This window comes from Engystomops pustulosus, chromosome 1, assembly GCF_040894005.1.
Source record: "Engystomops pustulosus chromosome 1, aEngPut4.maternal, whole genome shotgun sequence".
NCBI classification, from domain to species: domain Eukaryota; kingdom Metazoa; phylum Chordata; class Amphibia; order Anura; family Leptodactylidae; genus Engystomops; species Engystomops pustulosus.
Genome location: NC_092411.1, coordinates 122866231 through 122887583, shown reverse-complemented (window position 1 = coordinate 122887583; position 21353 = coordinate 122866231). Strand labels below are relative to the sequence as shown.

At 36.6% G+C, this 21353-nt stretch overlaps 1 protein-coding gene across 43 annotated transcripts in view; it reads left to right on the top strand.

Annotated features, from left to right (window-relative positions):
• The window catches only part of PTPRD (protein tyrosine phosphatase receptor type D), a 1096207-nt gene that overhangs the window by 1044059 nt on the left and 30795 nt on the right, over positions 1-21353 (top strand). For all 43 annotated transcript variants that reach the window (XM_072152314.1, XM_072152279.1, XM_072152402.1 and 40 more), the window contains 2 exons: positions 4944-5067; positions 14830-15005. In XM_072152314.1, the coding sequence (XP_072008415.1) occupies positions 4944-5067; positions 14830-15005 (300 nt within the window). The remainder of the gene's footprint in view (positions 1-4943; positions 5068-14829; positions 15006-21353) is intronic.

The following is a 21353-nucleotide window of genomic DNA, read 5'->3' as shown; positions in this document are numbered from 1 at the left end:
AGACAGAATTTAGATAGTAATAGTAAATTGCAAAACATAGGTGGAAAGTTTATGGCTTAAAAAGGTGTCCCATTTTATAGCTACATACCGTACAATGTGTAGATTGTTCTACATATTAGTGTTTACTTGCAGTTTTACTTTCCAGAAATTATATATATATGAGATTGTGCCCAGGAATACGTTACCAGCTGTATGTGAAAAGCAAAGAGGGAAGTAAAGATCACCATAGCCTAAAATTCCAAACTATAATAAGTCATAGCATTAAGTGTGAACGTGCACATCTCACAGATAGATTATCTGAAGCATTTTGGACACAAAGTAAAATAGTCATAGGTAGCCAGCTAAAAGTAGAAGTTGCAGATTGTGCTGTGCAGACACTTGTCATTTTGCAGAAGCCACATCACAGAATAGTACATGGCACATTAAATACAATTTTTCCTGAAGCAACTTTAATCCTTCAAATAATCTGTCTTTTAAATTTAATGCAACTACACAAGTTCTATATCTGAGGAAATTGTAATTCTGATTCAGCCAGAGGAACTTGACTTTGTAAAATCCCATTAGCTATTCATTCCATCATAAAATACAAGTACAATATTCATATGTTTAGAAGCATTAGAAGAGCTTTTTCAAAATTCATTTCTGGAAATCAGTGATTTTGTTGCTTTATGAACATGAATAATTTTTTTCATAACCACAAACTATAATTATTGGAACTGTTGTCATTGGCCATAAAGGCACATTTACTCAAATGGTTGGGTCTGTTTTATAGCACATTTTGGACTAAAAGATTTTTGGCTATACCTCGGACAATATGCACCAGATCTGTACATTTGTACATCTGCAGCATTTGTCATTGTAATGGAATTGGTTCTGTTGCCCTAAATTGATGCTTAGTAAATATGCCCCTTAGATTTAAACTAAAAAATTTCTTTTTTCCTGACACTTTTGCTTTTAGTTATTTATTTTATGGCTTGGAAAATATAAATTTTTGCTATTTATTTTACTTTCAATATTATGATGCTCACTTTTTCTTCCGGGAATTTCATGGATAAAGAATGGATTCTGGGAAAACATTTTTATACCTGAATGCTTTAAAATGTCTGTATTTATAAAGATTTTCCAGTGTTGTAAAATCGATGTGAAAGAATTTTCAGTGGAATGGAAACATAAAAAAAACATTCTTACCACTCCCTTACTCTGGTAGCTCCGCTTCTGGTCCCTTCTGAACTTGACTTTCTGTCTCCTGACATCACAACATACACTAGAGGAGACCAAAACCCTATAATACAATTGAGACAGCTGATAACTTTACTATGCAATCTCCGGCTGCCCTACAGAGTGTGAATAAAGCTACATGATAGCATGAAGCAGCTCCTACAGATACAATAAGTATCAGTATGCATGTAATCTAATTCTGTATATAAACTGGAATATAATAATATGAATACATGGTGCATATAGCTAAGACATGGTTTACAAGAAAGAGAACCAGTATCAGCCAGGTCCTTTATATGTGTAGCTAAGTGGAGTATCTAATGTTCATACACAATGGGGCAGATTTATCAAAAATCTGAAAGTCAGAATATTTCTAGTTGCCGATAGCAATCAATCACAGCTAAGCTTTCATTTTACAAGTGCTCATGAATAGAGGGGACTGTCTGAAAGTCAGAATATTTGTAGTTGCTCATGGCAACCAATCACAGGTTGCCATGAGCAACTAGAAATATTCTGACTTTCAGACAGCTTGATAAATCTGCCTCAATGGGGGTCATTTACTAATGGCCCGATTCGCGTTTTCCCGGTGTGTTACCCGAATATTTCCGATTTGCGCTGATTTTCCCTGAATTGCCCCGGGCTCTTGGCGCACGCGATCGGATTGTGGCGCAGCGGCGTCGGCGTGCAAGCAACGGAAATCGGGGGATGTGGCTGAACGAAAACCCGACGGATTCGGAGAAACCGCCGCATTGAAAAAAAAAAAATGTCGCTGGACACGTGCTTACCTTCCCTAGGAATAGGATTGTGAACTCCGGCGAACCTTGGCGGACTTCAGCGCAGTAGTGACACCTGGTGGACGTCGGAGAAACTGCCTTAGTGAATCGTCGGAAGACCCAAATCCACCGCAGAGAATGCACCGCTGGATCGCGAATGGACCGGGTAAGTAAATCTGCCCCAATGTCTTTTATACATAGTTTACCTGTCAGGTTTATGAGTTCTGCAAGCACTGTTTCCCATTTAAGTGATATGTGCCATTGGTATGACTTGTGTACTAAATCCTCCCAAAGATTTTTCCATTAAACCTTTAATGTGCTTATTAAACCTTTTAAGGCAGACTAAGTGGAAATCGGTCATTAGTCTTTCAGAAATCATTCTGTCTTTGTATGTATATGTATGTGTGCGTGTCTATGTGCATGCCTTTGTGTGCTTGTGTATGCATCTGTTTGTTTGCTTCGGGTCACTGTCCATTTTTAGTCCTGAGATTTTCACAATTGTTTATGATGATTCATAACAGACATGTAGAGATGCAATCGTAGTAGATTCCACCTGCCTCTGCCCACAGGCTTTAGAGTTAATAAGTGGATTTGACCATCTGGACTTTAATCTTATGGAAATATACAGAAAGTGCTGTATAATATGCTGATGGCAATGCCCTAGTACACCGATGAACTGCTGAATGGCTGACAAAGACATCTGCTTGACTTTTCATACTTCTAAGCCGCTTTAGATGATTGGAGCTAGGAGTATGCTTGACATGGCATGTATCGTTATTGGGAAAAGAGATCAAATTGCATTTCAACCTTGAAAAAGCAAAAAAAAAAATAGGCGAATTGATGTGAGCTGAGAATGTTGATTATGTGAAGCACATCCTCCCCAGCTTCATTCATTGTGTGATTACATTGCTCACTCATCAAGTACTGATTGGGTGAGTCACCTTTATCAAGATTTGGATTGCAGCCACGAAAATATCAGTTCTGAAAAGTATACAACTTCAGTTATTAACAAAACCCTCCTTGCTGTATACAGCCCAAAAACTATTAATTGTTGTGAGTTTGGCATCATTTGAGCTTGGTAGTCTTACATGTGTGTGAAATCACATGATGTTTATGGTAGGAGTTCCAAGCTTTATATGTCAAGTTACCAGTGGGCAGCATTCCTCTGTGGCACATAGAGCAGGGTCTTGGCGCCATGTCTTCCATTTGCTACAATGCTTCAAATGAAAAGGGGTTTTCTACATGAGACAACCCTTTCACAGGTGTCTTAACCCTTCCCCTGCCAAAGATGTATCTCACAGGGTGGCTTATGTATATTAACAGTAATGAAATAAGGCAAATCACCTCTCCTCAGCTGTTGTAATTAGTTTCAAAATGCATTATAAATGCAATTAAACTGCTACGTGTGACCTCACCCTTAGAAGTAACCAATAAAAAAAAAAATTTTAATTTAAAAATTTTGACAAAAGAGGTTACTGTGCAAAATGTTAAACAGTTAAAGCATGTGAAATAATTCCAATGTACATGTTAAAATCAGGTCCATGAAAAGAAAAATTCCTTTGCACCTACCCTGGACCAGGTGCAGAATTGCGCCAAAAATGGCACACAAAAGGCAAAATGTTGCACGGAACATCTGGAAAACTAAGATACATAAGGCACACTACACAAGGTGCAGACCAAGGCGTACTTGAAAAAGAACAGAGTTAAAAGTTGCAAAAATGGCGCAAAAACCGCAAAAGTCGCTAAAATTAGACAATTTGGCTAGCTGAAACTATGATACATGTGCCCCAGAGAGTATTTTCTCCCCTGTGGTATATGGGTTTTTCCCACTAAAACATTTACAGTACTGTGTATTCACATACACTTTGGTGTTCAGTATAAGGAAGAATCACAGTTTTGGGTTCTTGCACACGAACATGTGCAGCCAATGGAAATGTAAAAGTTAATAAAGTTCCTACGCATCTGTTCATCTGGCAGACGGGAAGTCCTTGCATTGTATTACATTATCCACAGGTCATGCCCCCCTTCACGCCCCTTTACGTCTTACTGGCATGAAGGTGGCGGATTGGGGCAAATAATCGCAAATACTAGCAATAAGCTAGCATTTGAGATTATTTTGGGGCCTCTACACCACCGACATGGCGCAGAGGCCCTGATAAATATGCCCCATAGTCTATAATATCCCATCCATGTTTGTGGATGTGAATAAGAATTTATAAAAACTTTATATCCATCATTTTCAATATATAAAAGATGGCAGCTTTGTCTACAGCTTCCCTGTCATCCTACTAGATGAAGGCTATTTTATGACATCCTGTTGCAGAATCCAGTCATACACTATATCTCAAGATATACATCACAAATTATGAATTATTCACAACCCTATGAGATTCTGTGTATTATTATTTTGGGAGCTATTCCAATAATATATTTTATTGAATGGCTGTTTATGCAGTTGCTTAATGTGTGCATGTAGGTTCATTGAAGGTCAGTCACAGCAGCGGATGCATTCTTCTCTAAATGGTGTAGAGCTATGCAAGTCTAAATGAATGAAAACTGTACGGTAACAATAAATAGGAATGTTGAGCTCCTTTTGTTATCTGAAGTAAGGATAGTTATACACATCCCCTGGATTGAGTATACACATAGTAGCAGGGTTACACTACACAACAGTGTGATTCATAAAACTACTGACTACAAAACCCAAATGATCATCAGTACAACAGAGTAAATATAAAGGAATACATGCAAAGGAGACATTGAATATGTAGTATTATATACAGTGTTATCCCACAATGGAGCCCTAGATGTTTACAGTTAAAGGAAGAAACATTTGGAATTAAAATGTGTGGTAACTTTAAAAATAAATGTAGATCTGAGTGTTTTTGTCATTTTAGTGTTATGTTGTCATTAAAACAACAGCTATATTATGTTTTCTTGCTTTATTTACAGTCTATTGACCCTGGGCAACAGTTCACATGGGAGCACTCTAACCTGGAAGTTAATAAACCAAAGAATAGATATGCAAATGTAATTGCATATGATCACTCACGTGTGCTGCTATCAGCCATCGAAGGTAAGAAGATCCTTCTTTCTTCAGTAAATTGCGGTAGTAACAGCTGTCTTACTGCGTTAAGAGTTTTCTTTCAACTGTTTTGCATTTCTGCATATTCAGCAACTGGGCCAAAAGTTTATCTCCGCATAGAAAGTGTTAAAGAAATATACAAGTGTTTATTATGTCAGTGAGTAGTTGTTATCCTTATAACTGTGGACATGGTGGTTAACTTACGCAGAAGCACTTGCATGGGCAAACAATATTATGACATTAAATAAATCACAATGAACGTGCTTACTGTGTTTAAAAGTGCAATGTACAGTATATGGTTTTGCTATAGTGAATCAGTTACTTGTAGTTTATATCATTCTGTCCTTGCAGTAATAGCAATACACTCTTCTGGCACTCTCTGTTAATGTTGTCTATATACATTTCACTGCCCAGATCAGACATTGAGTATTTGGATAGATTCTTTAAAGTGTCTAAAGAAAAACTTGTTGTTCCCCTAAGAACTAAACATCGAAAACAATTTATGATATTCTGAGAGCAGAATACAAACTGAAAGCTGTGTTATGTTTGGTTGCTTTGGGGAACAAAGGAAGTTTTTTTTTCTTTTAGACAGTTCCTCCCTCAATTACTACTTGTTTGAAATGAAATGAAAAATATCAATAATGCATTGACAAAATGTATGTACAGAATACAAATTTTTTGACAGCTATCAATTATGAACATCCATTTTGACCCAACGCTACACATTTTCAATTTTCCTTCATAAAATGTAAAACACAGGCAAAACACTCCATTTAAGTCAGCAACCACTATGTTTAATGTCCTTATCCCTTTTTCCTACAAGTGTAATGAATACAGTATTAGCAAATGAACTAGAAAATCCTGAACAAACTCTACTTAAAGGGCTTTGCCCATGAAAAGAAATTCTAAAAATTTTTAACCCCTGTTTATTGCTGTTTTAGCTATTATTACTCCCTAGGCAAGTCAGTGTAACATTCCAGAGTGTGGGTGGGGACTCTGTAAGCAGAAACTTTATGATTCCTCTAGTGCTGTGAGATGACAATGTGGATATGTTATCAGGGTAGAGGTTTAAATACATTTTTATTTAGCTTCTAAACATTCACTAGTATCTGACACATAGAAAGAGTGACGAGACAGATCAGAGATGAGAGATGATGAGATCCATGAGATGTATATTACACATGACATTCTCAGTTCTGATATCACAACCATAATATACACTGTCAGCTCTACTGTGCCTCCTTCCGCCTCCCCTGGATAAAGGCCTTATCTGTCTGTAGCTTTACTCTCCTCAAGTTGGTTGCCGGCAGGAAGTCTGTGTGTGTGTGCTTGTCTTGGATCCAGATCCAGAGAGGAGCTCAGTGCAGCGTAAGACAGGAGAACAATCTGTCCTGCCCGACCCTAGACTTCTTATTTACGGTCGGATCCCAGGGCAACCAAAATTGTATACACCAGGACTGATAGAGACAGGTTGGAATTATATCTGTGAAATGCTGAATTTTTGTTAATAACAGTAAATTAGAGAATGTGTTATTTTGTAATCCTGAGTATATTCAAGATTCTTGTCTTCATGGGAATGCCCCTTTAAGGTAATACGCATTTTGAGACAACAGATGATTTTCATTTGCACTTTGTGAATGAAGTTATTGCCTTAAATTCCAGTTTAAGAAATAATGTGAAAGTATTTCAGGATTTCTACAATTATATTGGTTTGTCCTCTGCATGCTCGGCAGTGGCTGTCCATACTGTAGAATTACTTTCCATTTTTATTTGCCCAAGCTTGTTTGTAGTGATCTGTTCTCTGTGGGTAACCCTACTTTATAGATAAACACATCATAACAAGTAATATAAAAAATGCCTTTAGCAATGGGTAGTCCCAAATATCCATTCACACAATATATCCCTAATATATCCATACTGTGCAATATATGGCTGTTGTTATAAAGAACAGTTTAGCACCTTGGGGAAAAATATTGTAACTTATCTAGCAGAAAAAGGTGCAAATTAAGTTACACATAATAAAACAAGTCAAGAAATGACATGTTTTTCACCAAAGAAATTTACATATATTTCTCAGGCTATAATAGAGTTCAGACGCTATTTAATATATTTTTTTAAATGCATACCTCAAAATATTAGGTTATAAATTTCACTTGTCAGTAATGCTGCCCTTGTATTATTGACAAACCAAATTCAAGTTCTGTGCACAGATGCTGCTCTGTGGTAATGCCGTACCTTTGTTGATGCATTCTTAGAAAAAAGCAATGTAAAATCTAATAAAAATGTATTAAATATTTTCTCATTTCCCTGCGTCAGGCACACATGACAACATTACTGCTCTCTCACTCCGTTATTGCAAAGCAAATTATCTTTGCTGTACCAAGTCATTAGTAATAGACTAGTAGTATCCCTCTGAGGACATTAGGAGAGGAGGCTACAACTGCTATGAACATAAAGTATGGCTCCCAGATAATAATAATAATCATATATGTATAATATCTATAAATATATATCATATTCTGTAGCGCTTTACAAATCATGGGGTACATATACCAATGAATAAAACACCACAGAATAATAGAGTAATAACAGTAATATGAAACAATATGAGTGAGGCCTGTGCTCGCAAGAGCTTACACTCTGACTAAAGACCAAAAAGTTCATGGCTGTATATTTGTAGTGCTTTTACACTGGACCAATAAATATTATACCACGTTCTATACGAACAAGTGAGTGCTGATCAAATTGTTTTGGTTGTATACTAATTTAAAGGAGCGGAAGGCTACCTAAGAACCGAGCACCTATGGTTGAGCAGATTTGTGTTTCTTGTATTGGACTTCAATAAAATAGAGTAAGATAACCTACTCACCATTCCCCTGTTCAGTCAAGCTCAGCAGTTATGATCTATAGGAAGCATCCCTTGAAGACTGTTTTTTGTGGTGGTGTGCATTGATGATGAGGAGGAATTATGAATTTCAAGGATGTCTGTGTCAGAACTTGACATTTTTTCTTACAGATTAGTGATGTATCCAAGGGTTCTTTGTCCACTGTTTAAAGGGAATATGTAATTAAAAATAGCACATACATAATGTTAAAAATACTATGTAATTTTTAGATTCTTTTGTGCTTATAATTTTTATTTTTTCATTAAAGGAAATTTTAATATCAATTAGTTATATACTGGAAGTCCCTGACTTAAGGATACCTGACTTACAGACAACCCCTAGTTACAGACGGACCTCCCTGCCCACTGTGACCTCTGGTGAAGCTCTCTGTATGCTTTTCTTTAGTACCAGGCTGCAATCATCAGCTGTAAGGTGTCTGTAATGATGTTTTATTGATAATCCCTGGTCTCATGGCACACAATATTTAGAAAATCCAATTGTCAAAGGGACCAAAAAAAATTATCTATAGTTATAATTATAACATATATCTGTTCCGACTTACATACCAATAAAACTTAAGAATAAACCTAAAGAACCTATCTTGCACATAACTCAGGAATTGCCTGTATTTTAGTTTTTTTTACATTTTCCCAGAATTGACCAACAGAGGGAGCTCAGCTGAGAAAACCAGTGCAGGCTATCACCAGTAACAGGATTGCTGTAAATGTGGGGGGTCTATTCAGATCTCTGGTGATGTCACAGCCCCTCCCCTTGTCACCTGTGGGAGGGGGATACAAATGAGCAGCAGCCATTTTGTGATTGCCCTCATTGTGCAGGTGCAAGGAAGAGCTCCATGTACCAAGACATCAGTCACTATAAAATAAAAACGATCCCCATTTTCGTCCAAATACATTGTATTAGTGTATTTCCTTTGGCAGGGGATTTTTCCACTGACAGATAGCATAGTTATAGGTTACACAGGTGATCATAGACTGCTTTGAGTATAGAAGTTTGTGGTATCTTCTCCCTTTGAGTGGCGTGTATATACTTAGTATTGTGAATTTTATTGTGTTATAAGGCAGTCAGTATAGTTAGACAGTTAGTGGGAATTACTGAGAAACCAATTGAGTTCCTCTATTTTAATGATCTGCCTTTAGAGGGCCAATAGAGGGACACTTCCTAAGCCAATATATTTCAAAATATGGCAAAAAAAGTTTCAAATATAAGAGAAAATCTTACAAGATAAATGACCCCCAAACAGTAGCTACTCAGACCAGATTTCTAAGGCCGTGTTCACACATTGGTTTTTGATTCCATTTTGAAATACAAAAAAACTAGTGGGGGTCAATAACAACCTTTCTATGTTTTACATTGTGTACATGAAAATATATGTGGTGTTCATTCCCTAACGCATGTGTGTCAGTGGAAATTCAGAACTTTTAACATTTTCCATTTACAGAGATTTATGGCAGCCTTTTTTTTGTTTTTATGCTTCATAGTGGCACTATTTGTTATTCTGTGCATTGTAATGGAAAGCTGAGAAAAATACCAAATATGATGAAAAATGAATGGGTTCTCCTCATACAGAAATAAAAATAATTAGAAAAAATGCTACAATACCTGTAACTTTCTTATACTTAAGAGAAAAAAGCTAGGTAAGGTGACAAGCTGAAGTGATAGTAGAAATGACAGTGACATCAATATACTTTGACTCTGCACTTGCTACCTATTCTTAGACATATATGCCAGGGTCGGCTACAGAAAACCTATTACCATAGTAAGTTTTTGAAGTAAAAGGGGAGGACTGTGAGGAAATCCATGTAAACAAGGACATAGTATGCAAAGTTCTTAGTTGGATCTAAAACCAGGATTCCAGCTCTGCCTGATTCTTATATTTTGTAATCTAGCTTTCATCCTATTTAGCACCATAAGCCAGTGTGACTCCATTTTCCATCATTTATTGCGAATCTGGACGGGTTAAACCAGGGGTCATTGTTAGTTCAGTATAATATAGGCTGTAATCATCTTGTCTGTGTGCTGTACAGTCCCTGACATTCCGATCCAATCCCGTTACACTGTGCGCCTACTAAATGGCTTTTAAAGTTTATACAAATAATGTGCTGAGCTATCACATTGCCTGCTCTTTAAAATGTGTGTTATTAGTTTTCACATAAACCTGCACCAACCATATCACGTCTTTACGGTAAATGCAAAAATGATTTATTTCAAGTCTTTTATTGCTTATAGTTTGAAAGCTCCGTCATATTTTCTGCCTATATATCAGCCATGGACCAAGTCGACCAAGGTCATATGCTCATTATTCTTCTAATCTGTACAATTCCTTGCCAGAATAATTTTTGATATATATCTACTGCTGTTTAAATCAAAAGCATCTTAGTTTGACTTGGGTTTCTCTTGATTGTTTGCATGATAGCTTTCTGTAAGTGATGGACTGCTAATCACTGGATCTGTGATACCACGGATGAAAAATGAATATTCTTTTTTCTCCTGAATTATGCATATTGCAAATCTAAAGCAATATATGAGGCTGGTGATGTTCCTCCTACAACACTAGCTAATCCATCTTTAAAGCAGATCTGCACTTAGAAGGAATGCAGTATTGTAATGTTACTACATCAGAACATTTCATAGCCAGGCCATGGTTCAAGTGTCATCTTGATTTTGTCTCTTTGTATTAATTGGGTTTTAAAGTAGAAACAGACATGATTTATTTTAGTACTGGTGTGATTAAAAGATTACTTTTATAATAAGCAATTTGTGTCCTTAATATTTTACTGACCTTGATGTAGTTTCCAATACCCCTAAATTTGAATTCACAAACTGGGATGCTTTATAGAGCAGTGGTTCTAAACCTTTCTGTAACTATGGTCTGGCTCACGACCCCCCTCCCCTCATCCTTACTAATCCCCCTTTATCCCAACCCATATAATGCCCCCTTTCCTGCAGCCCTGCCTCGTGTTATGTCCTTTTCCCTGCATCGTCTTGTAGCTGAGACGATACTGATGCTTTTAGGTGACCACATATTAGAGATTAATCGGGACAATGTGCATAACTGTTTGAAGAAAGTTAAAATGGGGAAAGTTGCAGGTTCAGATCACAGTGTTACCAAAGGTCCTAAATGTACTAACTGCCTAATTTAATGTTAGTCTACGTAAACCCTGCATGCCTAGACTGTGTAAGTTGTCTTGTATAGTGCCCATTAAGCAGGGGCGTTACTAGGAGAGGCATGGCCCCATAGCCGACTTCTGAATGGAGCCACCATTCCTCCTCAAAAAATATGCATCCAGGTAGTCCCTGGGTTACGTACAGGATAGGTTCTGTAGGTTTGTTCTTAAGTTGAATTTGTATGCAAGTCGGAACTGTATATTTTATAATTGTAACCCCAGCCAAAAATGTTTTTGGTCTCTGTGACAATTGGATTTAAAAAAAATGTTGGATTGTCATTAGAACCAGAATAACAATAAATCTAAATTATGGATGCCTTAGATAACTGTTATAGCTGTTTATTGTAGCCTAAGGCTAAAGTACAGTAAATTTCCAACATCCAGAGGTCCGTTTGTAACTAGGGCTTATCTGTAAGTCGGGTGTTCTTAAATACGGGACCACCTTTATTTGTATACTCACACATATATAAACTTATGCTTATACATTTCTGCACTGATATCTACATTTAAACACTTCCACATATCTGTCCCAGTAGCTGCTGACAACATGGCAGAAATTAGAGATGAGAGATCCCTAGTCCTTTCGTTCTGCTGTCCCTTCCCCCAGCATTTCTTATCTGAGCTGCAGATTCATGCTGTGTACTGTGGAGGATGTACTGTTATATACATGTTAGACTGTACAATGTGCAACATAATATGTTTATAATGGTGTACATCCTCAATTCTTCAGTGTGTCGGTTTGGATGCAGGGGCACCCTGACACTGTGGGCCCCCTAGCGGCTGCTACCGCTGTAGTTACGCCCCTGCTATTAAGGATGGTGTAGGCTCCTGGGTGCAAAATCTGGTGGAGGCCCCTGCTGAATGTAGCACTTCCTCCTGCTCTCTCTCCAATAATTATGTCACCTAAGGACTGTGATGTCACTGAAGGAAGGAGTGGGGCCTCTTTCTCACTATCCAATAGTCATGTGACCCTGCGAGTGTGTCAAACCAGAACACCACTACCACTATTTCTACTGCTCCCTTTCTTTCTGTAAACTGCTTAACCACCTTCCCTATGAAGTGAAATGAGCAGCTTAGAATGAAATTGGATCAGAAGAGAGGGCTGTGGAAGGCTTTTGCATCTTATATTTTCCTGTACTGTTGAATTGTATTGAAAAAAAAAGAAAATATGTTTTTATATGTGCTCATATACATTAGAATCATTCACTTTTTTAAGTTGGTACATGTTTTATTAACCATTGTAAAGAACCAGCTTTGGACCTCTGCTGTAATAGTTTCCCTAACAATGTTCCAGACGGTAGTTGGAGAATCATCATGTCTGCTAAAAGGTGAATTTCCTTTCCCCCAGCATTTTGCAGCTCATGTAACAAGATGCTCCAGTCTAGCACTGCAGGCAGAGAATCCAAAGTATAATAATATTGATAAACTGCACTGCTAGCTGGCACCCTCCGGCAACAAAAACATTCAATTCCATTTCTTTAGTAATTCAATCCATTTCCAACAATGCCAGTAAAGTGTCTTCCTATGCCCGGAATATTTCCACAAATAATCAGTATGAGAATAACTGTTGTTTACGACTCCAGAGTTTCCTTTAACGTTCTATTGATTAAGGGATAAGTATATTGTTTACATCTACAATAACTCACATGGTGATCTTTATTACAAGCCAATTATACATTATATATAGACAAAAATCATTAACCTGCTATGTGAGTGTAAAAGCACACACCAGCAAATCATTATTCAGTGTATCTGTACATAAATCACAGCAAGCAGGAGATCTTTATATATTCTCTCTTGCTCTAAAGTAAACTGTGTTGTTTAAACACATAGGAAGGACACAATAAAGCAGATATATAAATTAAAGGCGTGTTACCATATTATTGTTCGTTATACAATTTTCTAATATACTTTCTGTATGAATTCTTCCCAGTTTTCTAGATATCTGCTTGCTGCCATTCTATAAAAAGCTTCTATGTTTACTGCCAGCAGAAATCTGACCATGGTTATACAGGTGCACGACTTGTCAGTATCATATAGAGTAATCAGAGTTGTGCACCTGTGTGACCATGGTCAGATTTCTATCCACATGAAGTTTACAATGAAGCTTCCCATAGAAGGACAGCAAGCAGAGACTTAGAAAACTGTGATGAATTGATACAGAAAGTACATTGGAAAATTGTATAACTTGTTATCATAAAACAATAACATTAATTTGCCAAAACAGAAAAACCCCTTTAATATTATATTTGCAGATCTGTGGGTGATGCTGGATAATACATTTAGTGCATCTTGTGCATATTTAAACCATCTCTAGTCAAGGTTTAAAATATTTAAAACACCTAAAGAAAATTAACCTAAGTACTTTTGCTGAATTCTTGCGCCCATTGTCGCTCCCTTTCAAGTCAAGTTGATAAAGTGCTTAAAAAATAAATGTGGTAATAAGTTCATAGGTTCAGATTTTTTAGGTAAATTAAGCCAGAATTCTGCCCAAATTTATGCATTACCAGTGTCCACTGTGAAATGATGCACCAGTTAAAAGTATCTTTAGTGTAAATTGTATTAAACACAAGTGAATACACCACTTCTACTGTAATTCTACAAGGAAAGAATAAAACTTTTAAAAACCAGTCACGTAGTCTCAGCTTTTATCTAAACATCAACAAATGTTCCTTATAATTCACATGCAAAATATCCATAAACCATTGTAAGTCATGTAAAATTAATGCAGAACTGTTTTGGATACATATTGCTGCCATGCTAGAGCTATGTTTTAACTGAATTAACGTTCCTTTTAGTGGATGGTCATGGATCAGAATGTGGTTCTTCTTCATAATGTGTAGTCTACATTTATAACATCTATTCAACGGCTTAATTAATGAATAAATATGATGCATTTTGGTGCTCTATTTTGTTTTCTAAACCATGTTCCCTTCTCATGAAGCTAGGCCCATTTGTGCAAAGTCAGGGTCTTGTTAGGCAAGGTGCAAAATGTGTCTGAAACATTCATTTTCTTAGACAAATTTCTGAAAGGAAAAATGACACCATTGTTTCATGATAATGGATCATATGAGAACTTCCAAAACAAATTAGAGATATGTTAAAGGTTTCCATATCTGTACCGCCAAAAAAAGAAACATTTGTGTTCAGGTAGGCTTAGTGCCCGCCCTACCAGATAGTTCCCAACTGGACGCATCCCACTGAAGTGCAAGACATGAGAAATGGATATTTTGATACAAACTGTAGCTGTAGTGTTTGTAATGCATCCAGTAGAATCATGAATACAACAACTATTTGTGTGTGTTTATTTGTAGTTATGTACTTGATTTTCTCCATCCAACTATTTTACTAAATTTACAGACAAGATCTGAAAAGTCAGCACAATTTAGTGACTATTTTATTTTTCTTCAATATGTTCATGGTTGGATGACTAGGCATCACAAGGAGTACTAAGCCTAACATTCAATATCTTATTTTGTAAATGAACCAGCATTTCTATTTTCAACCTAATTAAACTGAAGCTGTTCAGTATATTTTGGACATGTAAACATTATTACAAATCTTTCCACGGTCATAATTTCCAAGTTTCCAATTTGCTTTTTAAAAGCATTAGAAAACTATCCATTTGCATTCACTGATATATATAGTTCATTACAATCAGTCCTACCCTTCTTGTTTTCCAGGCATACCAGGAAGTGATTATATCAACTCCAATTATATTGATGGTTACAGAAAGCAAAATGCCTATATAGCAACACAAGGACCTCTTCCCGAAACCTTTGGAGATTTTTGGAGGATGATGTGGGAACAACGTAGCGCCACAGTTGTAATGATGACAAAACTGGAAGAGAGATCAAGGGTTAGTATTTCTTTTGCATTACAATATATATAATTTATATGCAAATTATATATAGCTTTTGTATTGCTTTAAACAATATCACATTATTAACTGTACTATGTGAATCCCTTCTTTCCAGAGAGAATCTTACTGAAAAGCATTGCTTCTATGAGCATATATAAAAACTATTTAAAGATAAAGATCTTTTCCACAAAGCAGATAGATCATTTCTGTGCTAGTACAGAACATGTAGTTTTCCCCCATGAACATAAACATTATTTTAGTCAATATGCTATTTGTTAATTTAACAGTTATTACATGGACAGATTCATTTCCATGGGCTTATGCTCATGGATGTTTCTTCCATGAATCCATGTCCAAGTCATTGCTCTGAGACTTAAAAAAATCAGAGCAGGTCCTATTCCTTCTTGTGTCTATGAGAACATAAAAAGGACACGGATGACACACAGTGTGCGGTCTATATTTGAGAAACAGTTGCTAGGTATCACATTCATGTGGCTTTCAAGAAATTAGGACAAGCTAGTGACATAATTTGCCATACTTCAGTGTTTTTTTTTGCTGATTTGAATAATGGTTTACAAACAGTATACTCATAGACCATTTTTGAGGACATTTGGCTTATATGTGTATGACTTACTGAGGACACACAGACCACAAATGACCTCAGCCTGAGAAAAGCATGCATTCATGTATGGAGGCCTTAACCCCTTAGCGCTCTGCGCCGTAGCTGTACTGCGCTGAGCACAGTACAGCTACTGCGCAGAGACAATGCCGATTCGGCGCTGCATAGCAGCCGAATCGGCATCGTTAGCCGCGGGATTTCAACGATAATCTACCGTTGACATCCCCGGCTAACACCCGCGGTCGGAGTGGGCTCCAATCGCGAGCTTTTAACCCGTTGAATGCCGCGGTCAACGCGACCACGGCATTTAACATGCCTTCCGGGGGCCTTAACCACACGATCGCCCCCCCCCCCCCCCGCACCGTTTTCGGGGGGGCTGATCGCTGTTTTGGCACTTCTGGGGTCCGATCGGGAACCCAGAGAAGCCTTAAGGTGGTGCCTTTAAGATGGCGTCTGTGACGTAATCTTAAAGGCAAAGTGTCAGCCTATGCATCTGCATAGGCTGGCACTGCTAATACCCTGCAATACATGAGTATTGCAGAGTATTATAATGAACAAGCAATCAGATGATTGCTTGTTCATATCCTATGGTGGATCAAGTAAAAAATGTAAAAAAAAAATGTTTTTCAATAAAAAATAACTTTATAAATCACTAAAAATGCCCATAAGCCCCAAAACATATAAAGAGACATATAACGCTCAAAAAAGTCTAAATCATAACACAAACCCCACATATATAGTATCACCGCGTCCGTAACAATCCATAGAATAAAACTAAATAACTATTGAACCCATATGATGAACGCCGTAAAAAAATGCAATAAAAAGTGATCAACAAAACATATGTACTCCAGAATGATACTGTTGCAAAGAACAACATGTCCCGCAAAAAACAAGCCATCAACCAGCTCTGTAACCAAAAACGTAACAATGTTATGCCACTTGGAAGACGGCGATGCAAAAATGATAGATTTTTCCCCACATTAGGGTTTTATTTGGCAAATTTAGTAAAACATAAGAAAAAATATTAATGTCTGGTATCCCCGTAATCGTATCGACCCATAGAATAAAGATAACAGAATTATTAGGATATACGGTGAACACGAAAAAAAAAAAGTATAAAATCCAGTACAGAATTGATGCTTTTCTACTCATGACCTCAAAAAAAGTTCCTAAATTTTCAACAATAGGTGATACCAACCCCAAAATGGGAACACTAGAAAAAGCATCTCATCGCGCAAAAAAAATGCCGTCACATGGCCCAAATAACGGAAAAGCGAAAATTTTATAGCCTTCAAAAGGGGGCAACGAGAAAACTAAAATCCTGGCAGCTGCAGGGTGCTCCTTCCCTTCTGCGCCTCGCTGGGCCCCCATAACACAAGTAATGTCCACATGTGGGGGGTCGCTGCACTGTAGAACTGTAGAACAAACTGTAGAACAAATTTTATGTTGGGTTTTCTTTTCTTATCTTTTGGAAATGTGTAAATTTTAGGGCTAAATGAACGTATAACCGACAAAATTTGACCATTCTAAATTTCACCGCCATTTTGATTCAATTACTATGAAGATCTCAAGGGGTTAACAATCTTTGTAAAAGCTGTTTCTGATAGTTTGTGGGGTGCAGATTTGAAAATAGGTTGGTTATATAGGGTTTTTTTTATGCTAAATATGTAAAATTTAATTTCAAACAGTATTTATCCCCAAAATAGTCAATTCTGAAAATACGGAAAATCGCTATTCGATTTGTAGGCCGCGTGACGTCAAAATAAATTATCCAAACATTTCAAAAATTATGAAAATGTAAAGTAGACAAATGGGAAATGTTATTCGGCAACTTATTTAGGTGGTAAATGGATCTGCCTGAAAACGCGGTGATTTTGAATTTTGAAAATGTCAATTTTTTCTAAAAATTCATCATTTTTTTCCTTTTTTTGTAAATTAAAGCAAAACTTATCAGCCAAAATTTACCACTAAAATGAAGTACAACATGTGAGGAAAAAACAATCTCAGAATTGCTTTGATAAGTAAAAGTGTTCAAAAGTTATAACCATATAAAGAGACGCAGGTCAGAATCCAAAAAATGGGACTGAGCCTTAAGCTGTAAAATGGCTGCGTCCTTAAGGGGTTAATAAGAACTTCAAAATTGTATAGTTACCATAGAGCATTTGTAGTGTATAGTCATTATAAAAGATTTTTAATCAAATACCCAGTTCTTTCTTGGAACAGTAAGCATGCATAAATTGTTTTTTAAATATCTAAGAAGGCAACCTGAAAATTGTATTTACTCGTGTACAAAAGAAATTATAACTACAGACTAATTTAAGCTTCTCACATGTCAATCAGTGGAAAAACCTGTAAGGTTCTGCCTTTAGCATGGAGTCATTATACATTATACAGATGTGTCCAGGTTTATGAATGTGAGCAATGTCATATACAAGCGGTCCTACTTACGGACACCTGACTTACAGATGATCCCTTGTTACAGACGGACTCTTCTGCCCCTGTGTCCTTTGGTGAAACTCTCTGGATGCTTTACTTTAGTTCCAGAATGCAATGATCAGCTGTAAAGTATCTGTAATAAAGTTTCATTGATAATCCTTGTTCCCATGACAGCAAAAAATTTTGAAATTTCAATTGTCAGTGGGACAAAAAAATTTTTTGTTTGGATCTATAATGATAAAATATACAGTTCCGACTTACATATAAATTAAACTTAAGAACAAACCTATGGACCCTCTCTTGTACGTAACCCGGGGACTGCCTGTCCTGCAAATTAGGAGTACAGTGGCTGAAAAGTCAGCAATCCTTCATTTGGATTTAGGATGTTTTATATTTATTTTTGTTTTTCATTGCACTGAAGGTCATAAACCACCCTGGATCAGAAAAATTCACAAGGAATGTGTTTTGGCCTGTGATTTTTTTGGTATATTTTTTGTAGAAAAACTCTCACCCTTAGATGAAATATTTAATATTATACAAATATTAAAGAAATGAATGAAAAAAACTATACAAGAAATTGTGTTTTCCTCAGTATCATTCAGCAGAATTGCATCATGTTTCTGAAACAGTCTTTTTAAGACTCAAAAACTGATCACACTGTGTGCATAACTTTAGAGTCGCAGCCTTAATCAGCATCCAGGTTAAGTGACAAAAGTCATCAAAGTAAGTGTCAGTTAGGAAGCATGTCATGTCATGACATGTTTCACCCCATTGGGTATGAAGAAACGCTACAACAACCTTCATACACTGTGTCACTTGTGTGTAAGCACATAAGGTTGTTGCTTGTCTCAATGTGCTGAAGGCATAAGTGGATGGTATAATATATATGGTTGGGTGCTGTCTATCTAGCACCCATGTATCTTGTTTGATATAACCTGTGGGTTACTCAATGCAGTCTAAAAACAGTGGGACTATCAGTGAATTCTCTGGAGGATTTTGCCTCTCTATGAACTACACTTGCAGTCTAAAAATGGTGTAATGCTTCATTGCCATGGAACACTTGAACAGTTGCCGGCATGGATGACTTCTGATCATTGGGGATTGAGGTGAAACCCTTTTTACTACCCAGTCTTGGTCATTATTGACTCTTCTTCTATCTCTGGGGACGTGAAGGTATTCCTAAAGGCCCTGTTCATCTGTATGTACTGTTTTATCTATGACACTTGAACAAGGGGAGGTTTTTTGTGAGTAAAGTTGAATAGAGCAATAAAGACACAATTTTAAAATTCTAAAAACTCAGTTACATTTTAGCAATTACCATACATTTTGTAATTCCCACATGCTTAGCAATAAACATAATAATAGCATTTGACCATTTCAGAGCTTTTTTGTAACTTACAACTAGAATGCATTTTCCCTATGAAAAAATTACTAAAATGTTGATGACAAGCTGTCATTGTGCAAGTGGAAGAATTATATGTATTTGCAGTCATCATCTGGCCGAGCTTTTAACTGTCTTAAGATGCCAGTCAGCTCATTTGTGTCCATACCTGCTTTTTCATCTCCTTTAAATAATGGTTGGTGCTTCAATAATAACAATAATAATCTCTTTTCAATAAAGTGTGATTGTAGTGAAAATACTCATTTCACTGTCATATATAAAGAAAGTATTGGTGCATATGTGGCATTCTGTCAAAGGAGCTTCAAAAATATTACCTTAGTCAGAAAGGTGTTTTTTTCCACTCCCAGTGTAATCATTTTAATTCTGTTCCGTTTCTATGAAGATGTCACACACTTCTGTAAGCTTTCATCATGCAACATCGAAGTTTATGTCTCTAAAAGATTTACTTTATGAATGAAGTATGGAGAGTCTTTTCATCAAAATCTTAATCAAAAAGGCAATTACCTAGGAAACCAAACAAAACAGTATTTGCTTTTTTATCCAAAGAATATGACTTTTTTGTTGGCAACTGATATATTGATTGACTTTTATGTAATTGTAAATGCTACTTATTGTCAAGCCTGTAGATGCTTTGGAAATACACAAAAACTAGGAATTTGAAAAACCAAAAGTTTCATTTCATCTGTAGCAGAGGAATGTATTGCTTACACAGAAGAATTTCAGTGCTTGTATTTGTAAAGTTGCTTTACAAATGCACCCAAGGTTTCTATTCATTTGGGTTAATTATGTTGACATTGATTTCCATATTCTAGAACAGTCGCTGAAATGTGCATTGTTTTGGCATGTGGGAGGTCAACCACACAGTTGGTGTGTGATGACTACCACCGAGGAGATTAGAAATGAAACTACAAATGAAATGTAAACAACAGTTTTATCTCAGTAAATTTTATTTGGCTATTGTTTATGTAATTATTGTTTTTTCAGAAGTGCGGCAGAGGGATATCAGGCATTGCTTGATTCATTAATAAATCATCCAGGCTATTAATATATACAGAGTGTTATGTATGCAAAAGTACACATGACACCTAAGGGCCATTTTAACTAGTCATTACAAATTTTGTTTTCTTATTTTTAGATAATATGGGGCATCAATATTGTTAATTATAAATACACTTTAAGCCCACCCTCCATCTATATATTAGAGCTTAGGAAACCATCAACATTACTCTTTGCCACTGTGCAATTGTAGCATTGAGTTTGTGATGTGTGGCGGTTGAGCATGCAGCCAGAGATCCTCCATTCAAACTATATGGGACTGGCAAGAGCAGCTTTCACTCTACGGCTGGGTACATATTTTCAGATAGATTGCAGCATGCACTATTTCAGTCTGCATTGTAGAAGATGTGGAATCATCAACCCTTTGAGACAGTTGTCTTGCATTATATGTAGTTCAGTCTATTCCATGAACATGTAGACTGTTAATTGTGTGACACAACAAACTTACTGGCCTACTTGCGCCAGACATGACACTTGGCCAGCCAAATTTACAGTTACTTATACCAAAAAAAATACTGGCACAAATTATAGCTCAAATGCACGGCAGCCCTGATCTGGTATAGAGTTCAATTCCACACGCCAGGCTAGGTTTATTTACAGTACATTTTTTTTTATCTTCCCCAAAAAATGTGTATAAACCCAGCCTTAGAATAATTGATGTTTCTATTACTTCAGTATACAGTATTTTAAAGATGGCAGCTGTATGCAAGCTTAACTGATTCTCGATTCACCAGACCAATTTGGATGCATGGGCTGTCCCTTGTATATATAGAAACAATACAGACCAACAATAAGCTCAAAGGATGCGGCTATGCAGTAAAAATAAAGC